Source organism: Poecilia reticulata, chromosome 22 (genome assembly GCF_904066995.2).
Source record: "Poecilia reticulata chromosome 22, P_reticulata-male-v2, whole genome shotgun sequence".
In the NCBI taxonomy this organism is placed as follows: Eukaryota; Metazoa; Chordata; class Actinopteri; order Cyprinodontiformes; family Poeciliidae; genus Poecilia; species Poecilia reticulata.
This window is the reverse complement of record NC_088851.1, coordinates 14,399,386-14,419,066: the sequence shown is the minus strand read 5'-3', so window position 1 is coordinate 14,419,066 and position 19,681 is coordinate 14,399,386. Positions and strand designations below refer to the sequence as shown.

At 38.4% G+C, this 19,681-nt stretch overlaps 1 protein-coding gene across 2 annotated transcripts in view; it reads right to left on the bottom strand.

The window, feature by feature from the left end:
* Positions 1 to 6,636, bottom strand: part of kif6 (kinesin family member 6) — a 52,868-nt gene extending 46,232 nt beyond the window's left edge. The window contains exons 1-3 of one of the 2 annotated variants that reach the window (XR_532602.2): positions 6,428 to 6,636; positions 4,761 to 4,870; positions 3,060 to 3,134 (exon numbers count right to left, since the gene is read on the bottom strand). Coding sequence is in view for 1 of the 2 variants with exons in the window: in XM_008399650.2 (XP_008397872.2) it covers positions 3,060 to 3,134; positions 4,761 to 4,870; positions 6,428 to 6,487 (245 nt within the window). In the remaining variant the exon portion in view is untranslated. The remainder of the gene's footprint in view (positions 1 to 3,059; positions 3,135 to 4,760; positions 4,871 to 6,427) is intronic. The other variant, XM_008399650.2, reaches the window with a different exon arrangement.
* Positions 6,637 to 19,681: the final 13,045 nt, after the last annotated feature.

Here is a 19,681-nt window from a genome sequence, read left to right as displayed (position 1 = left end):
AAATCATTTCTCCTGTGAAGGACTTAGAAGTTTGTTAGGGAACATTAGAGTAAAAAAATACCATGATGAAAACCAAGGAACAAAGCAAACAGGTTAGAGATAAAGAAGTTTAAAGGGGGTCATGTAGAGCTGCGTAATATATCTAACCAAAAAATATCCATGTGTTCAAAATACCAACTCCAAATGATCAGAGTAATATGATAGGTACTGCTTAGAAGAATCCCACACATGGGCTACAATAATATATTACTTCAGGTCCAATGCCATGCATTTCTTCTTTTGAATTTTACATCCAGCTACTCTCCATTATACTCACATCTGCTATAGACTCATATGGAAGAAGCTAATCTTTCACTTAATTTGTCAGATGACCTACATCTGACAAATTACGTGAGCTACAAATACGTGTAGCTTTCAAGCCAAGTGCAAAGTGCAGCAGAAAACTAAAACAGCACATGACCCTGAGCACAACACCCACACCAAACAAAATGGTGTTGAAAGTGTCATCCTGTGTAGACGCTTTTTTTTCAACTGGCCAATGAGCTGGTTCGAGTTGATGGGAATAGGGATGGAGATAAATACAGGGCAACCCTGGAACAAAAAAAAACTGCCAACGTTCAACTTTTCGGTCTCTAGACAAGCAAGGCTCATGACAAGCAGATGACCTGGCACTAAAATCATCAATAACCGTGGAAACTTCACACTGGACTTCCAAGCATCATGGATTCTGTCCCTCTCTACTCTTCCTCCAGACTCTGAGATATTAATTTCCAAATAAAATGCAAGCTTCTCTCTGTAAACAAGCCTTTGGACCACTGAGCAACAGTCCAGTTTTTGTTATCCTTAGCCCAGATAAGACGCTTGTAGCCTATGGGTGGGATTCATCTCTGCATACTTGCACTAGATGCACTGATTCCAGCCTTAGTTTAACTATTATGAAACTCCCCAAAATCCTTCAGGAATTTTGCTTGATGATCCTCTCGAGGTCAGCGGTTAGCCCAATTGCTAACGGCAATTTTTACCACACGTTTTCCCTTTCTCTCAACTTTCTATGAATATTCTAAGACACAACATTCTCTGAACAACCAGGTTCTTTGGCCATGGCATTTTCAGAGTTGGTATAAGGTGGATCTCTCTTGAGGATACAAGGAGCTAACGATGGACTGAGATATGTCTGATTAGGGAAACAGACTGGTCATGCCTTGACCGGATGATTAGACTACAGACAGAAGGCTCATTTCAAAGACTAGAACATGTCAAGGTTTTAATTAATGTGGAAAGATGCTGCCTGCCGGTGACTACTGATTTTTATTCTGATGTATACCAGCTGCCACAACAAAATGAGAAGCATTAAAACTGCCAGCTTAGGAAGGAAATATAATACCTTAAAGGTCAGACACATCAGACTAATTAGTCAACCATTGTTTTTATGTCTCCAAATAGCTAAGAAAATCCAAAGTACTTGTGGGATTCCACAAATAGGTCCCAGTGTAATAATGATGGTTGGGTGGAATGTGGAGAAGATGGTAGAGAAAATCTGAGGTGTAGGCAAGGTTTGCTGGGGTTAAAGCAAGGAAGAACCTTGACAAAAAACAAAAAAAAAACATTTGATTTCAGGAAATCTTTTCCTGTTTGTCTTGTCTTATTTCAAAAGTAAAAGTTAAAGTGTCACTGACGCAACATAAACACTTCAGTGATATAAAAATATGAACTACTGTGCTTTCATTCTGTGTCCACAAAAACATTGAATAATAAATAATTCTCACAGAATACTGAGATTGCAGAGTGGGGCTGTTTTCGCCTGTAGTAACTGGGTGAAATGCCAGCGTCATCTTACAACGTATTCAATGTAAGTCAAACTAAAAACAAGTAAGGCTCAATACACAAAATTGGAGGAAATTGTGAGCGATTTTAGCAAAGATTTGAGCAATTTATTTGTAGCTTGGGATGAAGAAGCTAGATGGAGTGATGAAGAAGAGGGAGCGGGTTCTACTAAACGACTGCAACCTCAGTTGTTTAGTAGTTTCAACATGTTTAGCATGAGATTACATTAATGAAAAGATAATTTTCTAGGTAGACTTTTTACACACGTATTTTAACAATGTCTATGAATCTCCACGTGTCTGTGTGTTTTTAAATCAATTTTAGGGACAAAGTTATGTACAATACAAATGGTGGTGGAAACTCACGCTAAGATAACATATAAACTAATTTAACTGATCACAAACAGTAAAATTGTGTGCTGAAAGATAAAATCCAACGGGATAACAAAAACAATACTTTAAAGTAAATAAAGTGGACAAACACAGGCACTAACAGAACTATTATGGAGGGAACACATCTACATCTAATGATATCAATTTGGCCCCATGGGACAGCAGACGGCAGCTGATATTGAGCCATAAAAAATGATAAGGCACTATGCAAAAATAATAAAACATTAAATATAGTTGCTAAAACAACTGACAAATTTGAACGTCGCAGAAGGTAAAACAAGACTGTTACAAAAGATTGATAAGGAAACCAAAACTGGAGCCGACTAAAAATAAAGGACCAGGAAATAAAACCAGGCTCTAAACAACCAACAGACCATATCAGTAGTTGGCAAACAATACTGTGTTGATTCCATCACTTCCCTTTTCTAAAATAAAAGCTATGATGGCGGATTAGAAAATAATACAGCAACAAAGAAGTATATTCATCTCACGTGTACATTTACTGTAAGCCTATGTGTTAAATACAGACTACAGCTTTGTGGCTTGAAAAGGCTTTCACTCTCATGATGGCACAGTGTGCCATCTTGCCTGCCAGCTCCGTCCACTTAGTGGTTTAAGTGCTTAAAACGTGCCAAGCATCACAGACACCCTCCATTTCCATCTTAAAGAAAACTGAGCTTTACTAACTTCCTGTCAACAAGGCTGGCTGAATCTGTGTGGCCTTACATTAGTCTGGGGGTGTACAATGCACAGATAAGATCTTTTCCATCACTCGTGTCATATAAAGTGTCTAAAAAGCTAAGCATTTAGGTAAACATCGAAGATTTTTTTTGTTTGTTATACCTTTCTGCAACTGGTTTGGCGATTTCTTCAAATATCACATCTTGTTTAATGTGCTGTTCAAAAACCTTTCGGAACCTGGAGAGAAATGGGAAACAACACAGAATCGTCATGACACATTTAACAAAACAGGCTAAGAATAGTCCAAAAGATTTTGTTTATTTGGAATATCCACAGCTGATTGTTAAATATTTAATGTCTTAAATAGATGAGGTTTATTGAACAGTGGTTCTGTTCTGTAAAACAAACAAAGCTGCATCATGTTCAAGCCCACAGAAAGATGAGGAGAAATGTGAACAGAATCCACCCATGGAAGGTTGTTAAAAGTGGAAACTTTATTGCTATAAGGGCACAGGGGAACCTCTGCGAGCTATTATAAGACCATGTGGTTTTCAGAGGCTCTGAGTGTCCACTGCTGTCTGACTTTCTAACTGTGAATTTAAGGTTTGGAAGCGTGGCATGAACCCTGCACAGAGGGTATTTGAGGCAGCAGCTGAGCTTTAGACAGATGTTCTGGCTCTTCACTGACAGGACTTGTGGATGAATTATTCATGGGGAAAAAGTTCAAATGCAGCCACATGAGCCAGGTTTGAGTGTTGGCTTTCCTCATTGTAGCTTTTTACACTTAGATCATCCGGCATATTTGTTCCTCGTATATAAAATTAGTCATGTTTTGTTTGTTTGTTTTTGCACAAATTTGATACTTAGACTGATCACAGATTAATCTAAGTTTAAATCACTGTTAGCCTAATAAATAAAAATAAATACTTTACTCTTAATATCATTGTCCAGGATAACATAAGCAGAATGTAGTTCCATCTCCGGTAATCTGCTTACATCCTCGATGATTCCAGAATTATTACTGCATCTTGATTATTTTCAATCATTGAATTGTGTGTGTCTCAGAGAAACTGTAATGACTTGAAATCTTCCACCTGGTGCCCACAAGTATTAAAGAAAAAATGTTTTTAGCTGCGTTCCACCTGAAATATTGCAGGTAGGTAATTCCTTTGTAGGCTTAACCTGCATACCTCAATAATATTTAATTACATGACCTTGTCAAAGCCAGTGTTTTTTTTGTTTTGTTTTGTTTTTGTTTTTTTTTAAGATTATGAAAAAAATTAATTTATTACAAGCTGCGTTCAGTTTTTTAGCAAAACAGCAATGTCTATCACAATTTCCATTCCAGGGAAGTGTTTTATCACACCACAGGACTATGAAGACTATAAAATACAAGATCACATGTGGAGCTCCCCCAAGGTTCCTTCCTCAGGCGACTTTAATTCAGATTATTTATTGTTCTTTTATCTCAGATAACTGGAGAATAAGAATGTCTTGATCCATATACATGCTGACAATACACAACTTGACATTTATTTGTCACAAGTTGCAGTTCCTTATATTCATTGAGTGTTTTTAAAATTGCAAAGAGTGAATGAGTGAATGTCTGTACTCAGTTAATCAATAGCAACGGCAGCAATAACATTGAGAGAGAAAATGTTTTTTTTAACAGTTCACTTTTTTTGTCTTCATTTCTTTTTTATGCCGTTGCCTCTGTTCTTTTATTTTTCCTTGCATTAGCTTGTGTATAAATGGTGCTATATAAACAAACATGCTTTGCCTTCCCAAGTATCATTGACAAGCACAAGCAAATAGGTATTTTTATTTATTCTTTACAGCAAACACTTATGTAAATGAATTTACCTGAACTTGTAGTTTTCCCTCTTGTGGTTAACAATGCCATCAGCCAGGTCCCTGGGCACCAAAAACTCCAGAGAGGCACCTGTTTCCTCCTCGTGGTTCACAGAGTACACCTGAGGGAGCCAGAGGCAACATAAACACAGGCACATAACTTCTAAAAGTGGCAACTATAGACAGAAAATGTACCATAAAATGACATTTTAGGAAGCATTTAAGAGCAGTCAAATAAACATTCATGTACTGGTCTGCTATGTTTTACTGATTTTTTGCCGTAATTGTACGTGGAGTCATACTTGCAGTCCAACTTCAACATAAAGTCTATACATCATCTTTAGTTAGAAATATAGGTTTGGACATTTGTGGTTTGAGCATTGAAAAAGCCCAGAAATGAAAAGATGGCAGTTTATGGTGCAAGTATCCTGTGGAAAGCAACAGTACTAAAGAGGCAATCAGGATCAGTGCACTGAGAATGCTGGCTCTGCAGATTCAAGCCAAAGCCCGGCCCCAAGGGAGACAGAGAAAATTGTAGAACATTAAACCAATATCGACTGAGCTCTAGCACTGGAGGCCATTTACGTGGGCTTGGCTGGGGAGCTCTAAACACCCATGTTCTCTGCTTTTGAGCCTCTGGCATATGTTTCCAATGGACACTGATGTAATTAGCATTCTCCAGGGCTGGAAGAATAAAAAAAAAGATATGGTCCCAGTGATTAAATTGGTTTTCCACTGTCACCCTGTTTGTTGCTTTGCCCTCCTCATCAACGCTGTTTTTTTCCAGAGATGTTTGCCAAACCCTGAAAAAGCCCCTAGAGGGGGAGCTGTACTCTTTCATTTTGGTGGATATTGTCAGGTAGCACTAAAGCACTAAGAAACTACGTCGGATTCTTGTTTTTTAAAACAGGGGCTCTGTTCAGAAAAGCGCTTCAATAAGATGAAATTACAGTTTTAGCTCTGCATCCTATGAGAACCTATGTTTACATGTAAAATGTGGAGCAAATGTTCGCATAGGAGTCAAAGCTTCTTACAAAATTTACTGTAAAGTGATTTTGGTCACTTTGCAAAAATGTTTCAACTTTTTTCTTATCTGTATCGGATTGAGGACCTGGATTGAAATGTATTTGTAGACAATAAAATAAAAACAACATTCAAATTTGATAACTACATGTCAACAATAATTGTGTTTTAGATAGCAAAAAAGACAAGAAAATGTGGACTTTATAGCGTGAACTGTTTCTATAATAGACAAGTTATAGCAAGAAGCCCCCATGAAATGTGTCACTGAAAACAATCTGAAACAACTGCATTCCTTCCAGGTGTGCCAGAGCTGAAAAGGCTCTGAGACTCTTTTGTGGATTCCTGTTCATCCGAATAATTTATTAGGACACCTTATGGAAAGGAGCCATCCTCATTAAAGTTATAACTGACAAATGAAGGTAAAATCTTCAGTGGAAAAAAATGTCCTTAAGAAGAAAATGAAACATATATGTAAACATCTGCATATTTTGACACCTGGTGTTTTGTATAAATAGTCTAGCTTCTCTGAATAAAGACTAGACTGTATGCATGTGCTAAACGCCACGGGCAATAAGTCCTCTACTTCATCTAATCTTAACACCAAATAACTCTAATTTCCATTACATAAATCTGAAAGCCGAAAATTGTGCTCTTACCGCCGCAGTTTTATTCGTGGGCTTAATTCGACCGAATATCTGTATCGTTTGTTTAACCATTTTCTACTATAAAACTAAACGTTTTAGGCTAGCCTCAACTTAGCCTATAAGCTAACCTTCACAACCAGCGCAAAGCTGGTTGGGGTATGTTTTATCTGGTTGCTAGGTGACGGTGGTCACCTCAAAGATCGTCTATTAGCGACAAGATGATTCACCGTGACATAAAATTTGTTACAAAACATCCCAAAGAACAACAGGTTTTTATTTTTTTATGGGGGCAGGGGGAGGGGTTCAAAGAAATCTTGGGATTGTATGTTTAAGACAAGGTCACCATAGGTTCAGTGACTCATTCTGAGGAATTATTGACAAAAGTATTGTCAGTGCTGCAGGCACACCCTGCATATTAAAGAAGGTTTCTTAGAGCGAAAAGAGTTCCCGCCACACCTGCTTGATTAAGAAAGGCTAGTATTTGAGAAAGCTAATCTGGCAAATAATATGTATCCGGTTCAAAATTCAAATAGATTTTTGAAATCTATCAAAAATTTATCAAAAGTCCTGGAAAAAAGGATTCACACTTTCCTCTGTGACTTCTGTATGATGGTATCTACTAAGTACTTAGATTTTGGAAATTAATTTGTTTGCTAATATATTTAAATATCCAAGACAAAAAATATACAAATTATTGATTTTATTTTTTTTTTTATCTGTGTGAGCAATTTTTTTGTAAAAAGTTGACAAAGCCACTGTTTTACCATAATCTATGGTTACAGAATATCCCAAATAAAAATATTAGAGCAGTACATGCAAGCAGATTACAGGATAAGAAAAAAGAAAAAAAAAACACTCAACTAAAAATAATGCTGTAGGAGATTTTGTACATTATCAAGCTAAACAAAAAGTAATCCAGCAGAGTAGAGAAGAAAAAAAAAAACATTTACTGGCATGTCTCTGCTCCTACCTGGGCATAAACAGATAGAAACTCTGAAAAGAAGGCGTGACTGCAGGAGCAGACACAGATGAGTGATGAGTAACAAGTGGTAATTAGGTGATCTAGAGACAAGATAATGTTGAGAAATGAGATATGGGGGCAAAGCTCTTAAAAGACAAAATGTTCAATGGAAAATAAATAAAAGCAACAGATCATTTCAACCTGGAACAGAACAAGGAATAAACTTGTGACTTTATCTCAGAGAAGTGGTTTACAAGCCAAATATTTTCACTAGTTTAGGAAATTGAGTAAAGTTGATAAAATACTGCTTTGTAACACATGAGAATGCTTTGTAACCAATTAGACTCAGTGGGTTACACTTGAAGGAATATTCCTTAAACATCAATTTGTGTTTTACAATGTTTTGTGGTGCACAACAGTTGACTGTAGATTTTCAGAGAACCACTGCATGCAGTTCACCTGAAAGAGCTCCACAGAGCACACCAGCTTGACAGGCTGTGACGGTCATCGAGACGGAGCCATGCATGAAAACGCAAAAAAAAAAAAAAATCTGCGTTTGCAGAGACTTGAAACTTTGCTAGGCAGCTTCAAAGGAGACAACTCAACTTACAGCCCTAAATATAGCAGCAGCTGTTACTTTTTAGGAATACGGTATACACATTACAGGATGTTGCAGGCCAAAGAGCTTGTTCAAGGTTGCAGAAGCACCAAGTAGAATTTCATTTGCGGGTCACACTACCAAATCAGAAAGAGAAACTTTTTTGAAACATGGATTAATTTATACGTTTATTTTGTCTAATTTTATTAATTTTCATGACTACAGATCATGAAAACAAAAATATTTAATGGATGTCCTAAAGAGCATTGCTAAAGAACACATCTGTTGATAAGGTGCTGTATTCAAGCATACTATTGAAAAGTTAATTTGGAAGGAAAAATTATGTTTAACTCTGACAGAGGAGCTTTTTAAATTGGTCCCATGTATTCATTTTGTCTAACTGAATTTTGGGTTTTGATTAGTTGTAAGCAATTTTATTCAAAATGACCAGGAAAAACTCTTGATGTATGTCCCTCCTTTTGTAATGACTCCACTACCCATCTGGGGAATTCTTGAACTTTATAGATGACACGATTGTGGCAACTGTGGACCACTTGCAGTTAGTTCCCTGAAGTCACCCATTCTTGGGACCTGACATGATCCTCACGTATAATAAACGTTGCTTGGAAGAGGGTCCTGTGTAGGTTGCATTTCTTGTGGCAATTCAGAAAGTGCAACCTTCCACAGAGGCTGTTGTTTATCTTCTTCACAATCAATATTTAGTCTGTCTCATACACATCTGTCACTGTGTTGATTGGTTCATCTACAAAGCAGAAAGGGGACAGACTGCAACAATCAGGTCTGCAGAGAAGATCTCTGAGAGTGAATATCCCTCCATCCAGGATTTGCACAGATCTTGGGTCAGGAAATGGGCTGCTAATTTCTATGCCACTGTGCAAGATAGTAAAATCGAAACCATTAGTGGAACCGCTGTAAATATGTCAAAGTATTTTCATGACTTCTAACTCACAGTCTGGGCAAGGACCCATTATGTTACTTTACAGTGAAGGCGAAAACCGATACATATATGATCGAAGAGCTTTTGAAACCTAGAGGTTTCAAAACCTAGTTTGAAACCTAGAGGCACAGGGTGCAGCCACTTGTTTTAAAGTAGCTCTTGCATAGAGCTAAATGTGATTCCTGGATCGAAAGATGCATGCAGTAAACACCGACCAAAGCTGGAATGGGCCTTTTTGGGAGCTGCGAACTCCGTTTTTAATATCCTGTTTTGGTCTATGTGTTATCTTGAGCTTAAGCTGACATAGCTGTGGTTTCTCCCCAAAAGAGCAACCACGGTTTGAGTCTGACTGTTTTTTTTTGTTTTGTTTTTTTTACACTCAGACAGCTGAAACTTCTTTCTCTTTTTCTCTGTCTGTCTAAAACAACTTAGTTTGCATGCATGCAAGGTAAATTCTTTCTAGTAGCAGGGGGGAAAACACTTGAGAATATTTTTCTAGGCTTTTTAGCGATAAATTCCCACAGTTCATGTGCTTATCTTTGTGTTCTGATTTTCCATTTCCTGTTGTGGGTTCACAAGGAGATCAAATAGCTGTGAGACAGAGAAAGTTGTCACAAGGCGATTGTTGCAGTGCCTGGTGAATCTGCAAGCACGTCCACTGAAATGCATGCATCATCTGCTTTGAAAGGATAGACGAACTGTAAGAGTCTTACTTCGACACAAATGAAGCCACTTTCTTTGGCGGAGCACACTTGGAAACTTGGTGGAGCTTTGAGGCAAAAGCGTGTAAAGAAAAAAACCTGTTTTTTCAGTGATCTTTGCCAACATATGACACCTTTTGTCTTGAAGCACCCTCCTGGCAGCTGATCAAAAAGGCGTGCTCAGTCTGTTAAGAGAGATGGCAGCTCTCTCCGGACAAACAGCTCGGCTTGTGGTTGGGATTTTGCCCGCAAGATGACCTGTGGAAACAAAAAACCTAACCTGTGCTTTCACAACACAATCAAACGCAGTGTGAAGAAACAAAACAAGCATCATAATGGCGTCACATCTATGCCGAGAAATATAGCTTTTTTTAAAAAAAAATTTCCTCCTTCCTTTGCCAGCTCCTTTTCATAGAATACAACCTCATTCATTAAATGCACAGAAGTGTATCAGACATTGGGCATACTTGCCACTGCTTGCTTACTTTAACTGTAGCCTGACAGCCAAGCACCAGCAGAGCACTTAGTGGGAGTATTCATGCTTCTCTGCATCTCTCTGTGTGTACATGTGCTGTCTAATGTCTGCATCGGTACATGGGGGACTGTAAACACCACACCTTCCACAGCTTCTGGTTAATCAGTCCTTTAAGACGGCATCTCCTTTGAGTGTGGTTGGATTTCTCCATGCCATTATTACAGACTATACAAGAGGATGATGCTTCTGTTAAGTGGTTGCCTCTCTGCGGCTTAGTGGGTGAAGCTGGATGGATTCCACTGGATGAGATATGTGCATTTGGGTAAGTGGTGCTGGCTCTTTTCTGCCTGACATGGGCCACAGGGGCTTAGTGGTGGAGTCCCAATATGCTCCTTTGATCAAAGAGACGATTAGAGACAAGCACACGCTGCCATGACGCTCCACCGTTGTAGATTTAGTATAGGCCCTAGCAAAAGAATTCACACCCCCTTTATTTTATTTTTCCATTTTTATATGTAATAACCTGAAAAATGTACTGTATTTTGCAGTGGTTTTATGTGATAGACCAACACAGCGTAGCACATAATTGCAAAGTAGAAGAATTTATATTCAGCAATCCTGGGAATCCATGAGCAACTTTCAAGTACCCAATCCAAAATGTCCATTTGGTTTAAATTTGCTTTAAATCACATCAATTTTTTCTTGAGTTATTGCCATGGTGGAAGATGAACCTCAGTCTTTATATCAGATAGCCTCCCCAACAATTCTGAAAGGCCTTAGAGTTCTTGATGGAAAGAAAAAGTATACTCTACCATTTTTTTTCCAACATCGTGTTTAATCCCAAGGATTCTGTTTTAATGAATAACGTCTGTCAGTAAAAGTAGACGGTCATGTTTTGGTGGCTTTGCAGTTGTTCTCTACTGTCTTCATTGTCTGATGATGGAGTGCTTTGTGAGATGTTCAAAGTTTACTCTTAAGTTTAACACTGCTTTGAGGTTTATTACAGCGTTATCCCTGACCCGTGTTGTGTTCCTAGGTCTGCAGGATGCTGCTGGAGCAACGATGTTCTCTAAAAGCCTCTGTTTCCACAGAACAGATGGATTTATCTGGGTTTAGATTACAAAGTCACATGCACTCAATCTACTAATTACAACATGTAGGCTACTTTGTGTCGATCCACCATGTAAAATTCTTGGATGTTTGTGGTTGCAATGTAACAAATTGTGAGAAAGTCCAGCTCTTGCACAGCGTTGTGTGCTGAAGCGCACTGAACTATTTTCACATAGATAGTGAAGGCCAGAAAGTCACACCATTAAAGCCTGGGAACCATGTGAAGTGGCATCAAACATGTGAACATCTGTAGACACAACATCTGCTTGGTAACGTCAAGCTGACCAGGGAATGATTGATTTTATTCAACATCAGTGTATTTTATTTAAAGACTGTGAACACTCAAGTTAGAGGGGGAACAGCGGTGACTGTAATTGTTGTGGTGGCACGGGTCAGAGCATGTAAGTCCACGGTGTGTGTACGTATCCTATTTTTGCTGCTGCTAAAAAAAATGTCAACAAGCTGGAGGCAATAACTTTATGTAACCACACATGTGACCAACATGTGGGTTTTGACAACAGATTTGAACACAATTAGTGATTAATCTTATGCAGTTTCAAAGAAATTAAACGTTTTCTAACACAGATATATGCTAAAATGTATAGTCACTATTTGCATCTCTTGAAAAGAGATCACAAAGTAAAGTGGCTAGAAGCTTCAAAATACTTTGAGTACTGCTGACAATTCACACATCTAGGAGTGTTCAAACTGGAATCCCCGGAAGACATGGCGCTGTGCCTCACTGGTAGCTTTCCATATGAATAAAGGCAAAATAAATAAGAAAACGATGAAAAAAACAAACTTCTCAGGTAGCAACATGGAAAATCTCGATAGGGGTATCATTCACATGGAGGTCATGTAATTTAATTCCACAGGCAGGTAGGTGAAGCACAATGTTATATTTACTGGAAAGAAACAGCAGAAAAACCAAACCAAGAAACATGAAACTGAAACCTGTTTTGATTTACCATGGACAAGAAGACATATGATGATCTGGCGAAGACCAGTGTTGCATAGAAAATGACTTCAATGCATTTTATGTGAAAGACCAAGACAAGTTTATTTTCTGTCTTTTTTTTTCTTTTTCAATCTTGAGGTATGAGTTGTTCAGCTAAGCTAAAAAGACCATGGTTGCTTGAGGTCTAAACCTCTTGCATACTTGCCCTTAGATTAACCCAGGGTGGTGGCAGCGACATGCTGTGGGCAGGCTTTCTAAAAGGCGTCGTTTTTTCAGGGACGAAAAACCTTAAATTCTGGCAAATCCTGAAGGTAAAACCAGGGAGAGGCTGCAAAACACTTGAGACTGCGCCCTACATGACTTATGCTAAATTGAACTTCCTGATGCAATGACTGTCTTTTTACCATTCTTTGAAAAAGGCCACATTTGCGGAGTGCGGGTCTCAGCACCTCCTCGAGGTAGCAGACATATCTTGCTAGGTTTGTTGTAGCATGTGATGGAGTAAATAGTGCTCTGTAGCACATTACCTACTTTAAGCTGCTCTACAGAATTTAATGGTTGTAAGCTGACAAAATGTGAAAAAGTTCAAGAGGCGTGTGAACACACAGCAAGGTGCTGTGCGTATCGCACAAATGTTTAAAGAAACAATTTAGCCTAAACGTATTGTATTTTTGTCCAGTTTTAGCTAAAGCAAGAAACAGCAGAAACCAAAATGCAGAGTATCTATCTCAGGCAGTCTCCAGCAGCGGAGTCAGTGCTATTTAAGTTTGGGGTTTCAGTAGCTCTCCTGCCCTCCCTCCCCAGTGCATGGTTTTCTGGTTGCTGGCTGTTTCCAAGGGAATTCTTTAGGGCTTTGGTTATGTGTTATTCTCTGAGGCTTCTGCCCTCTGTTATGCTCGCTAAGCCCCGGCATATCAAACTTCAGTCTGCATTCCTCAAATACTGTATATGAGGACTCAAGACAAAAGGACCAGCAGTATTGTGGGACGGTTGTTGGAATGAATAAAAAGTCAGGGACAGGGTGACGTTTAGTCGTTCTCTGATCCGTCAGCAGGAAGAACAGCAGGAAGAACAGGTAAAGAAATGTGAAGCAGAAGGAGAAGAATGTGCTTTTGAAGGATTTGTTTGTGAATGTTTGGCTCTGCTCACTAGATGAGCTCTCTCGCACTTCAGGCAGATTAAAATTTTTATTTTGTTTCCATGACGCATAGTGAGCATGGAGTACAAAATTTAGCACAAAAAAAAAATCCTCAAGTCCTAATCTTATCAACAAATCTTTAACTGAAAATATTTAACTTTTGTTCAAATTTCAATGGCATCACAGTTTTTCCCCAGCACCTCGATTCATATCTTTGTTGCTCAGCATAATCTTCCCCTTGTGAAGATTATCTCAGCAAACAGCTCCTCCTGTCAGTAAATATTTTTGCTCTGATTGATCTCTCTTTGATGGCCTCCAGATCGCAGCTTGATAAACACTTTCCAAGGTACTTAAGCAATTTCTGACAAGCACAGATAATCCACTCGCCTGGAAAGTACAACACATACCTTTTCCTTTTATAGAAGCTCTAGCGCTTTGTAATTTTTTGCAAGACTAGAATTTTTAGGCCATTGTTGTATAATATAGCCTACGACACCAGTTTTAACTCAGTGCAATGTGCTTTTTGTCTCCCAGTTTTCTTTAGATATCTGTGAAAATATCGTGTCTGGAATAATTTAAAAAGTCAGTTGATTTTACTGAACTCCTTCCATTTCTTTGATTAACTTTAGGAAAATATATTTCCCAGTATCATTCTCATAAGGAGAAAAAAGAAAATCACTGAACAATATGAAAATGAGCACCTCAAATTTGCTGCTTGAGTAGTTTTCAAATACCTCATGCTTGTCCAGTGTCTCCTCTTTTCTGTCCATTTCTTCAACCCACACCATCTCTCCATTCTAGCTGCATGTGGTCAGAAACTTAGAGAGTGGAAAGGCACAGGGCTGGGCGGTCTGCTGGCCGCCAAGTGCATGGCAGTGAGAAATAGAGGGTGGATTTTAATCTCTCCTTCCTAAAAAGTATGATCTCTCTGGTCACTTGCTAACCACTCCAACTACAGCATGTGTGTGTGACACAGTCAGGCTTTTTGCTGAGTGACAAAGGACTCAATGAGGTATGCAAAAGATGGTGAAAAAGGATTATTTTTAATACATAATAATTATTAAATACATAATAAGTGGAAAAAGAAGTTCCATCAATCGGGCTGACCTCCAAGTAGTCTCATCAAAAGGAGGAGTCAGTTGAGATGGTTTGGGGGTCTGATCAGAATGCCCACCTGTCCGCCTCCCTGTGGAGGTTTTTCCAAACATATGAAGCAAAATTCAGAACAAATCCAGAACAAAACAGGGTGCATAATAGGAGAAACTGACAAATAGCTCCCCACAAAAGAGTAACACCTAGACTCCCATCAGGAGTTGAAGGAACAAAAGCAACACCTCAGGCAGGTTGTCAGATATAACGGTGCACAGAGCTTAAACTCTGTGCTCCACTGGCCAGGAGCTTGATCCAAGGAGTTCAAACAGAATAAGTAAAAAGTTCAGGTGGGCAGCCCAAAGACTTTATGAGACACAAAGAAGGGTGGCCTAAAGGCTAACCAGAAGAAGTACCTGAGGAGACCAGCCTTCATTGGCTCCTTTATAGAGCTAATTTAAGGTTGCTGACCCCATCCCCTTTTTTGCAACAATGAGCAAAACGCAAAGTTTAGGCACTGATTATTTTCCTAACGTATAAAACTTGTATCTGTTCATTCAAGTTCCTACATTGTAACCAGTAAAACTCAGACAGTATTTTGCACACAGGTTTCATGAGTTGTTCTGAGTTCAAACATTTTAACAAAACATCACAGTTGAAAACACAAAAATATGTTTAAAAAAAAAAAGAAATGTCTCCATTTTCCAAGAAGGTAGAAGCCTTATACCAAGTATCTACTGTACATTAGACTGGATTGTTTTTAACATGAATCTGATATCTAACGTCTGCTGCATTCAGAATCCTAGTCCTTTCACGCAGGTTTGTTGTGATACATTTCCATCAAAAGGTTGGAACTTTCTTCTGGCAAATGTTCCAGTTGCATTTCAAATAACCACTGCAATCTGCTAATTGTGTGTAAAGATTGGAGGACACTGGACCTGTTTTCTTCTTTCTTGGAGGCGTTTTTCAGCTATCATCCAAAAGTCTTCTTTAGAACTAATCATAGTTTGGACTTCCAAATTTATAGACCAACCAGGCATAGCATTATAATGATCTGCCTGGTAATGTGTTTGTTCCCGTTTTGCACTAGCAATTTTAACTGAGCTAACCACAACAATGAGACTTGCATGACTATGACTCTTGCTGCTTTTTCACCAGTACAACACTCTTCACTGTCAGCAGTCATAATGTCATACTTGTCTGGTGTACAGCAACAGTAAAAAAATATTGTAGCTATAGAGTAGGAGATGATGTCAACAGGAACAGGGGACTAAAGTAACATTTGAAGCTGGAAAGAGGATTGTTGTCATAGGAGCGCAGTAAAATATTGGAAACCATCAACAGTAAATCCACTCATGTTATTTAACCCAGCCAGAAGCGTTTGGTCCAAATCCATTTCCTGGTGCAAATTGAGTTCAGGTGAAGCATCTGCATGCTCGCGATGTTATGTAATAAATATATACCGGCTCTTCCAGCTGTACGTTTCTGGGGTTGAAATTCCTGTCGTCAAAAGAGGTACAATGAAAATACCTAACTGAGCTGAAATCGTCTGGCTTTTGAAGTCCTATTGAAGACCTCTGCTGTCGTTACATTCCATTCCATAAGCCGTGTTATGTCACTTTTTACCCCGTCCAACCCCGTGATGCGGGAGCCAATCCAGGCTTGTATCCTGGGCTGCTACTGGAATCCTGAACTGCTCTAAGGACAGTCTGGGTGCAGAAGGAAAATCTCAGTGTGATACTAAAAACGGTGCACTTCAGATATTAGTGTTAATGCCGTAGCTATCAGTTACATATAATCATAAAAGCCTGCAGATTCAGATTGTTCAAAAAAGGTTTACCATCTGTGGCACAGATACGCATGAGGACAGTTTATTGAGGATGTGCCCACTGGAACAGTGGGTGGGTGTATTGATTAGCAGCGAGCTGTCATTATCAATCAGACAACAGGGACCAGATGAGAGTGAGTGAGGACATTACTTTGTTTTTCCTTTCACTCACCCAGAGGGCCTTTTCTTTCACAAGCTGTTGCCAAGAATTGACATTTCTGCCAGATTTACTGCTCACACAATGACTTTCCAGAGATTCTGCTTTTTACAGTCCCACACATCTGCTACACTATAAAGTGGAGGAGATAATAGACCGACTGCTCTGCAGACAAGTCAGAGAGAGAGAGCGCGACAGATGTAGGAAGACTTTGATGACAGGCAGGGAACGCATCCCAGCAGGCAAAAATAGAACAGTGTGGTATCTTATTGATTCTCAGGTTTGGTATACAATAAAAGGAGGAGACATGAGAACGGGAAGTACAAGGAGGGGACGGAACAAGTACAGATGACTTTGAGTTATTTCAAAGTGGAATGTGAACTGAGCAGCATTTCGTCACCTCCTGCCTTTCAGAGGTCAGGCTGTCAATGAGGGTTAGTAAAATTCATAGGGTATGAAGTGTCAGCAGACAGAAACAAACAGGCCGTGCTCTCACGTGAAAGAGCAAAGATTTGTGTTGTGTTACAGAGTTCAACCAAGTCATGTCAGGTGGTGAGAAAAAAGAGAGTGAATGCTCTTTCTAACTTGTTGTTTAACAGTATTGACCCTTGCAGTGAATTACATTATCAGTGACATCCTCTCAATGTCTTCTAACTTTATAACTGTGATTAAGTGAACCAGAATTACCAGGTAAGTGATGCAGTGACCATAACTACAAATACATGTTCCTGTTACATGGGAAATACCACAAAGGGTCAAATGTCCAAGCACATCTCCCAAACTTTATGAAGTCCTTGGTTGTTTTGGAGTTTGATTAATTTATTCTGGTTTCATTGTTATTCTGTTTTCTTTAGTCTCTTTCTTTCATTAGATAATTATGTTTAATTATTTCTCTTGTCTGGTTATTGTGTGTTATTTTAGTTTTACTATGTACTTGATGTCTAACCATTCTCTAGTGTTAGACTTATTTTTTGTTCCTCTGCGTACTCCCCTGCCATCCTCCTGGTCACTCTCTCTCTATGTTTTTTTTTTGTTGTTGTAAGTTTTTCTTTTTTCATTAAATCTTCATAATCTACTCAACGCCTTTGCCTGCTGCATTTGGGTCCACCAAATCCAGCACACACCATGACAAGGTCAAATCCAAAAAGACAAAATAAACAACTTAAGGCATCACAGAAAACACAGAACGACTTTTTTATCTTCAAAGTTGCCATCTCCACTTCTATGTAGCTTGCTTTGATGTGAATGACGTAGTTTAGGTTCCACTAAACACTTTGAGGACTTTCTGTCTAGTTTTTCTTCAACAATGGTCAAACAGAAGAATGTTACTTGGGTCACAGTGAGATTTTCTGATCTACACATGCTGCTCCAGTGAAGAAATAATAGTTTTTTGTTTCAGTCTAAGACGTCTCAGTGTAACGTGAAACAGAGTCTTGTGTTGTTGCTGAAATTCTGCCTTTTGTTTCTGAAAACAAAGCAAGCAGCCTCTGGTTTCAATCGCAACACCATCTGATGAGGATTTCAAAGTGATTCATTCCAGATAGAAATTCAGACAGAATAAGTTCATGACTGGCTTGTTTGTTACTTGGCACAGAAACACAACATGTGGCATTTAAACACACACACCATCCATCACTCCAGAGATCTTCCCAACATGTTTATCTTCCTTGTTTCATTTTGGTAGAAACTTGACATGAATACTACTGTGTGGACAGATGCGATAGGTTTAAAATGGTTAATGGAAGGAAATTGATTTGTCATCCATCAAAGTCACTCTTTTATTAGTAATTTTTTAAATCACTCAGATTTTAGAGTTTTTCACCACTTACAGAAAAAAAGGTGGTAAATTACTGAGCTGAGCTAATGTACTATTGTTTATTGATAATGTGCTTAAAGTTGTTTTTTGTATTTCAGGACATGAAATTACACTCTCAATGTGAAACTGGCCTGCACGGTTAAAATCAACTTAGGGTTAGAGGTAACTGTTATACCTATAACAGTTTTTTGCTACGTATTTTGCTCAATAAATCTTCAGATCAAGATGAAACCTGTAAAATATGGAATAAAATATGGTTTCTCCTCAGAGACATGACGTGTAATACACCTCAAAATCGATAAATAGAAGTTTTCTTGTCATAGTTTTCAAAATCCATGTTTTTGTGGTTTGTATGTTTGTCCTGAACGTTTTTGAACAGATTTAAAGGGGAGAGTGATTGAAGAAACATGGCAAAGACACAGATATTTGGGATTTTTGTTAACCACAATGAATGAAGCCGAGAAACAGATGTTATGCTCCAAAATAACACAACTATATCAAAGGTTTTGACACCCGTGCTTACAGTACTTGGCCTTAAAAGGACTTTTTAAAATGTCAAATTCTCTTATCTAACTAAGTAAAATGTGTTCTGCATTTTATAGATGCTAAAGATTAAAAGTAATCCGATGATGTTTATGAGCTATAAACAGTAATTTAATTTGAATAAGCTCAATTTAATTCAATTTAAATAAATTAATTCAATTTAAATAAATTAGGACACCCCATTAAATAGATGAAATACATTAGAAAATTAACTTTTTACAATGTCAAAAGTCAATTACACTTAAAACCACCCAAAAACTAAAGAAACATTTGAGTAATTTTCTAATTGTGTGCATTTCATTTATTTGAAGTAAGAATAACTGTAGGGTGCATCCTAATTTATTCAACAGAAAAAAATGAATTTCTTAAAAGCAGACTTAGAAATACTGCAAAGGTATTTTCTTCAGATTTACTTAAATGGATTCAAATATCTACATGTTCAAATATGTTAGAAAAACACAGGCATTGATTTGTCATCCATAGAGTGATAATTATTTTATGTGTAGATCTCAATTAAAAGCTAGAGTTAAAAATGCAGCACAAATCATCAAGTGGCACCAGTGCAAACAATTCTTTCGTATTTTATTCAACATGGGGCTAACTTCAGTCGGAGGGGCTTTAATTGTATGAACATGCCATCTGTGAATTCACTTAACAGCATGCTGCTCTGCCAGACACCCCTGAGATCTGGAGGTGTTGACTAGACCTTTTTTTTGTTTTTTTCTTCTGATGACTGCGGCTCTGTCGTATCAAAAGAGTCTCCAAATAGTCCGGCTCCCGTCTGACAGGCGCTCAGAGGGTCCCCCAGTAACTAAATCTGTTGGCTTTGGCCTTCTGCGTCACACCCGGGGCAGTTTCACCTTATTACAATGATTTGGGTTGAGCTTGATTCGTCTGCTGGGTTCTTTTACCTCCAGAACTGAGACGCGGTGGT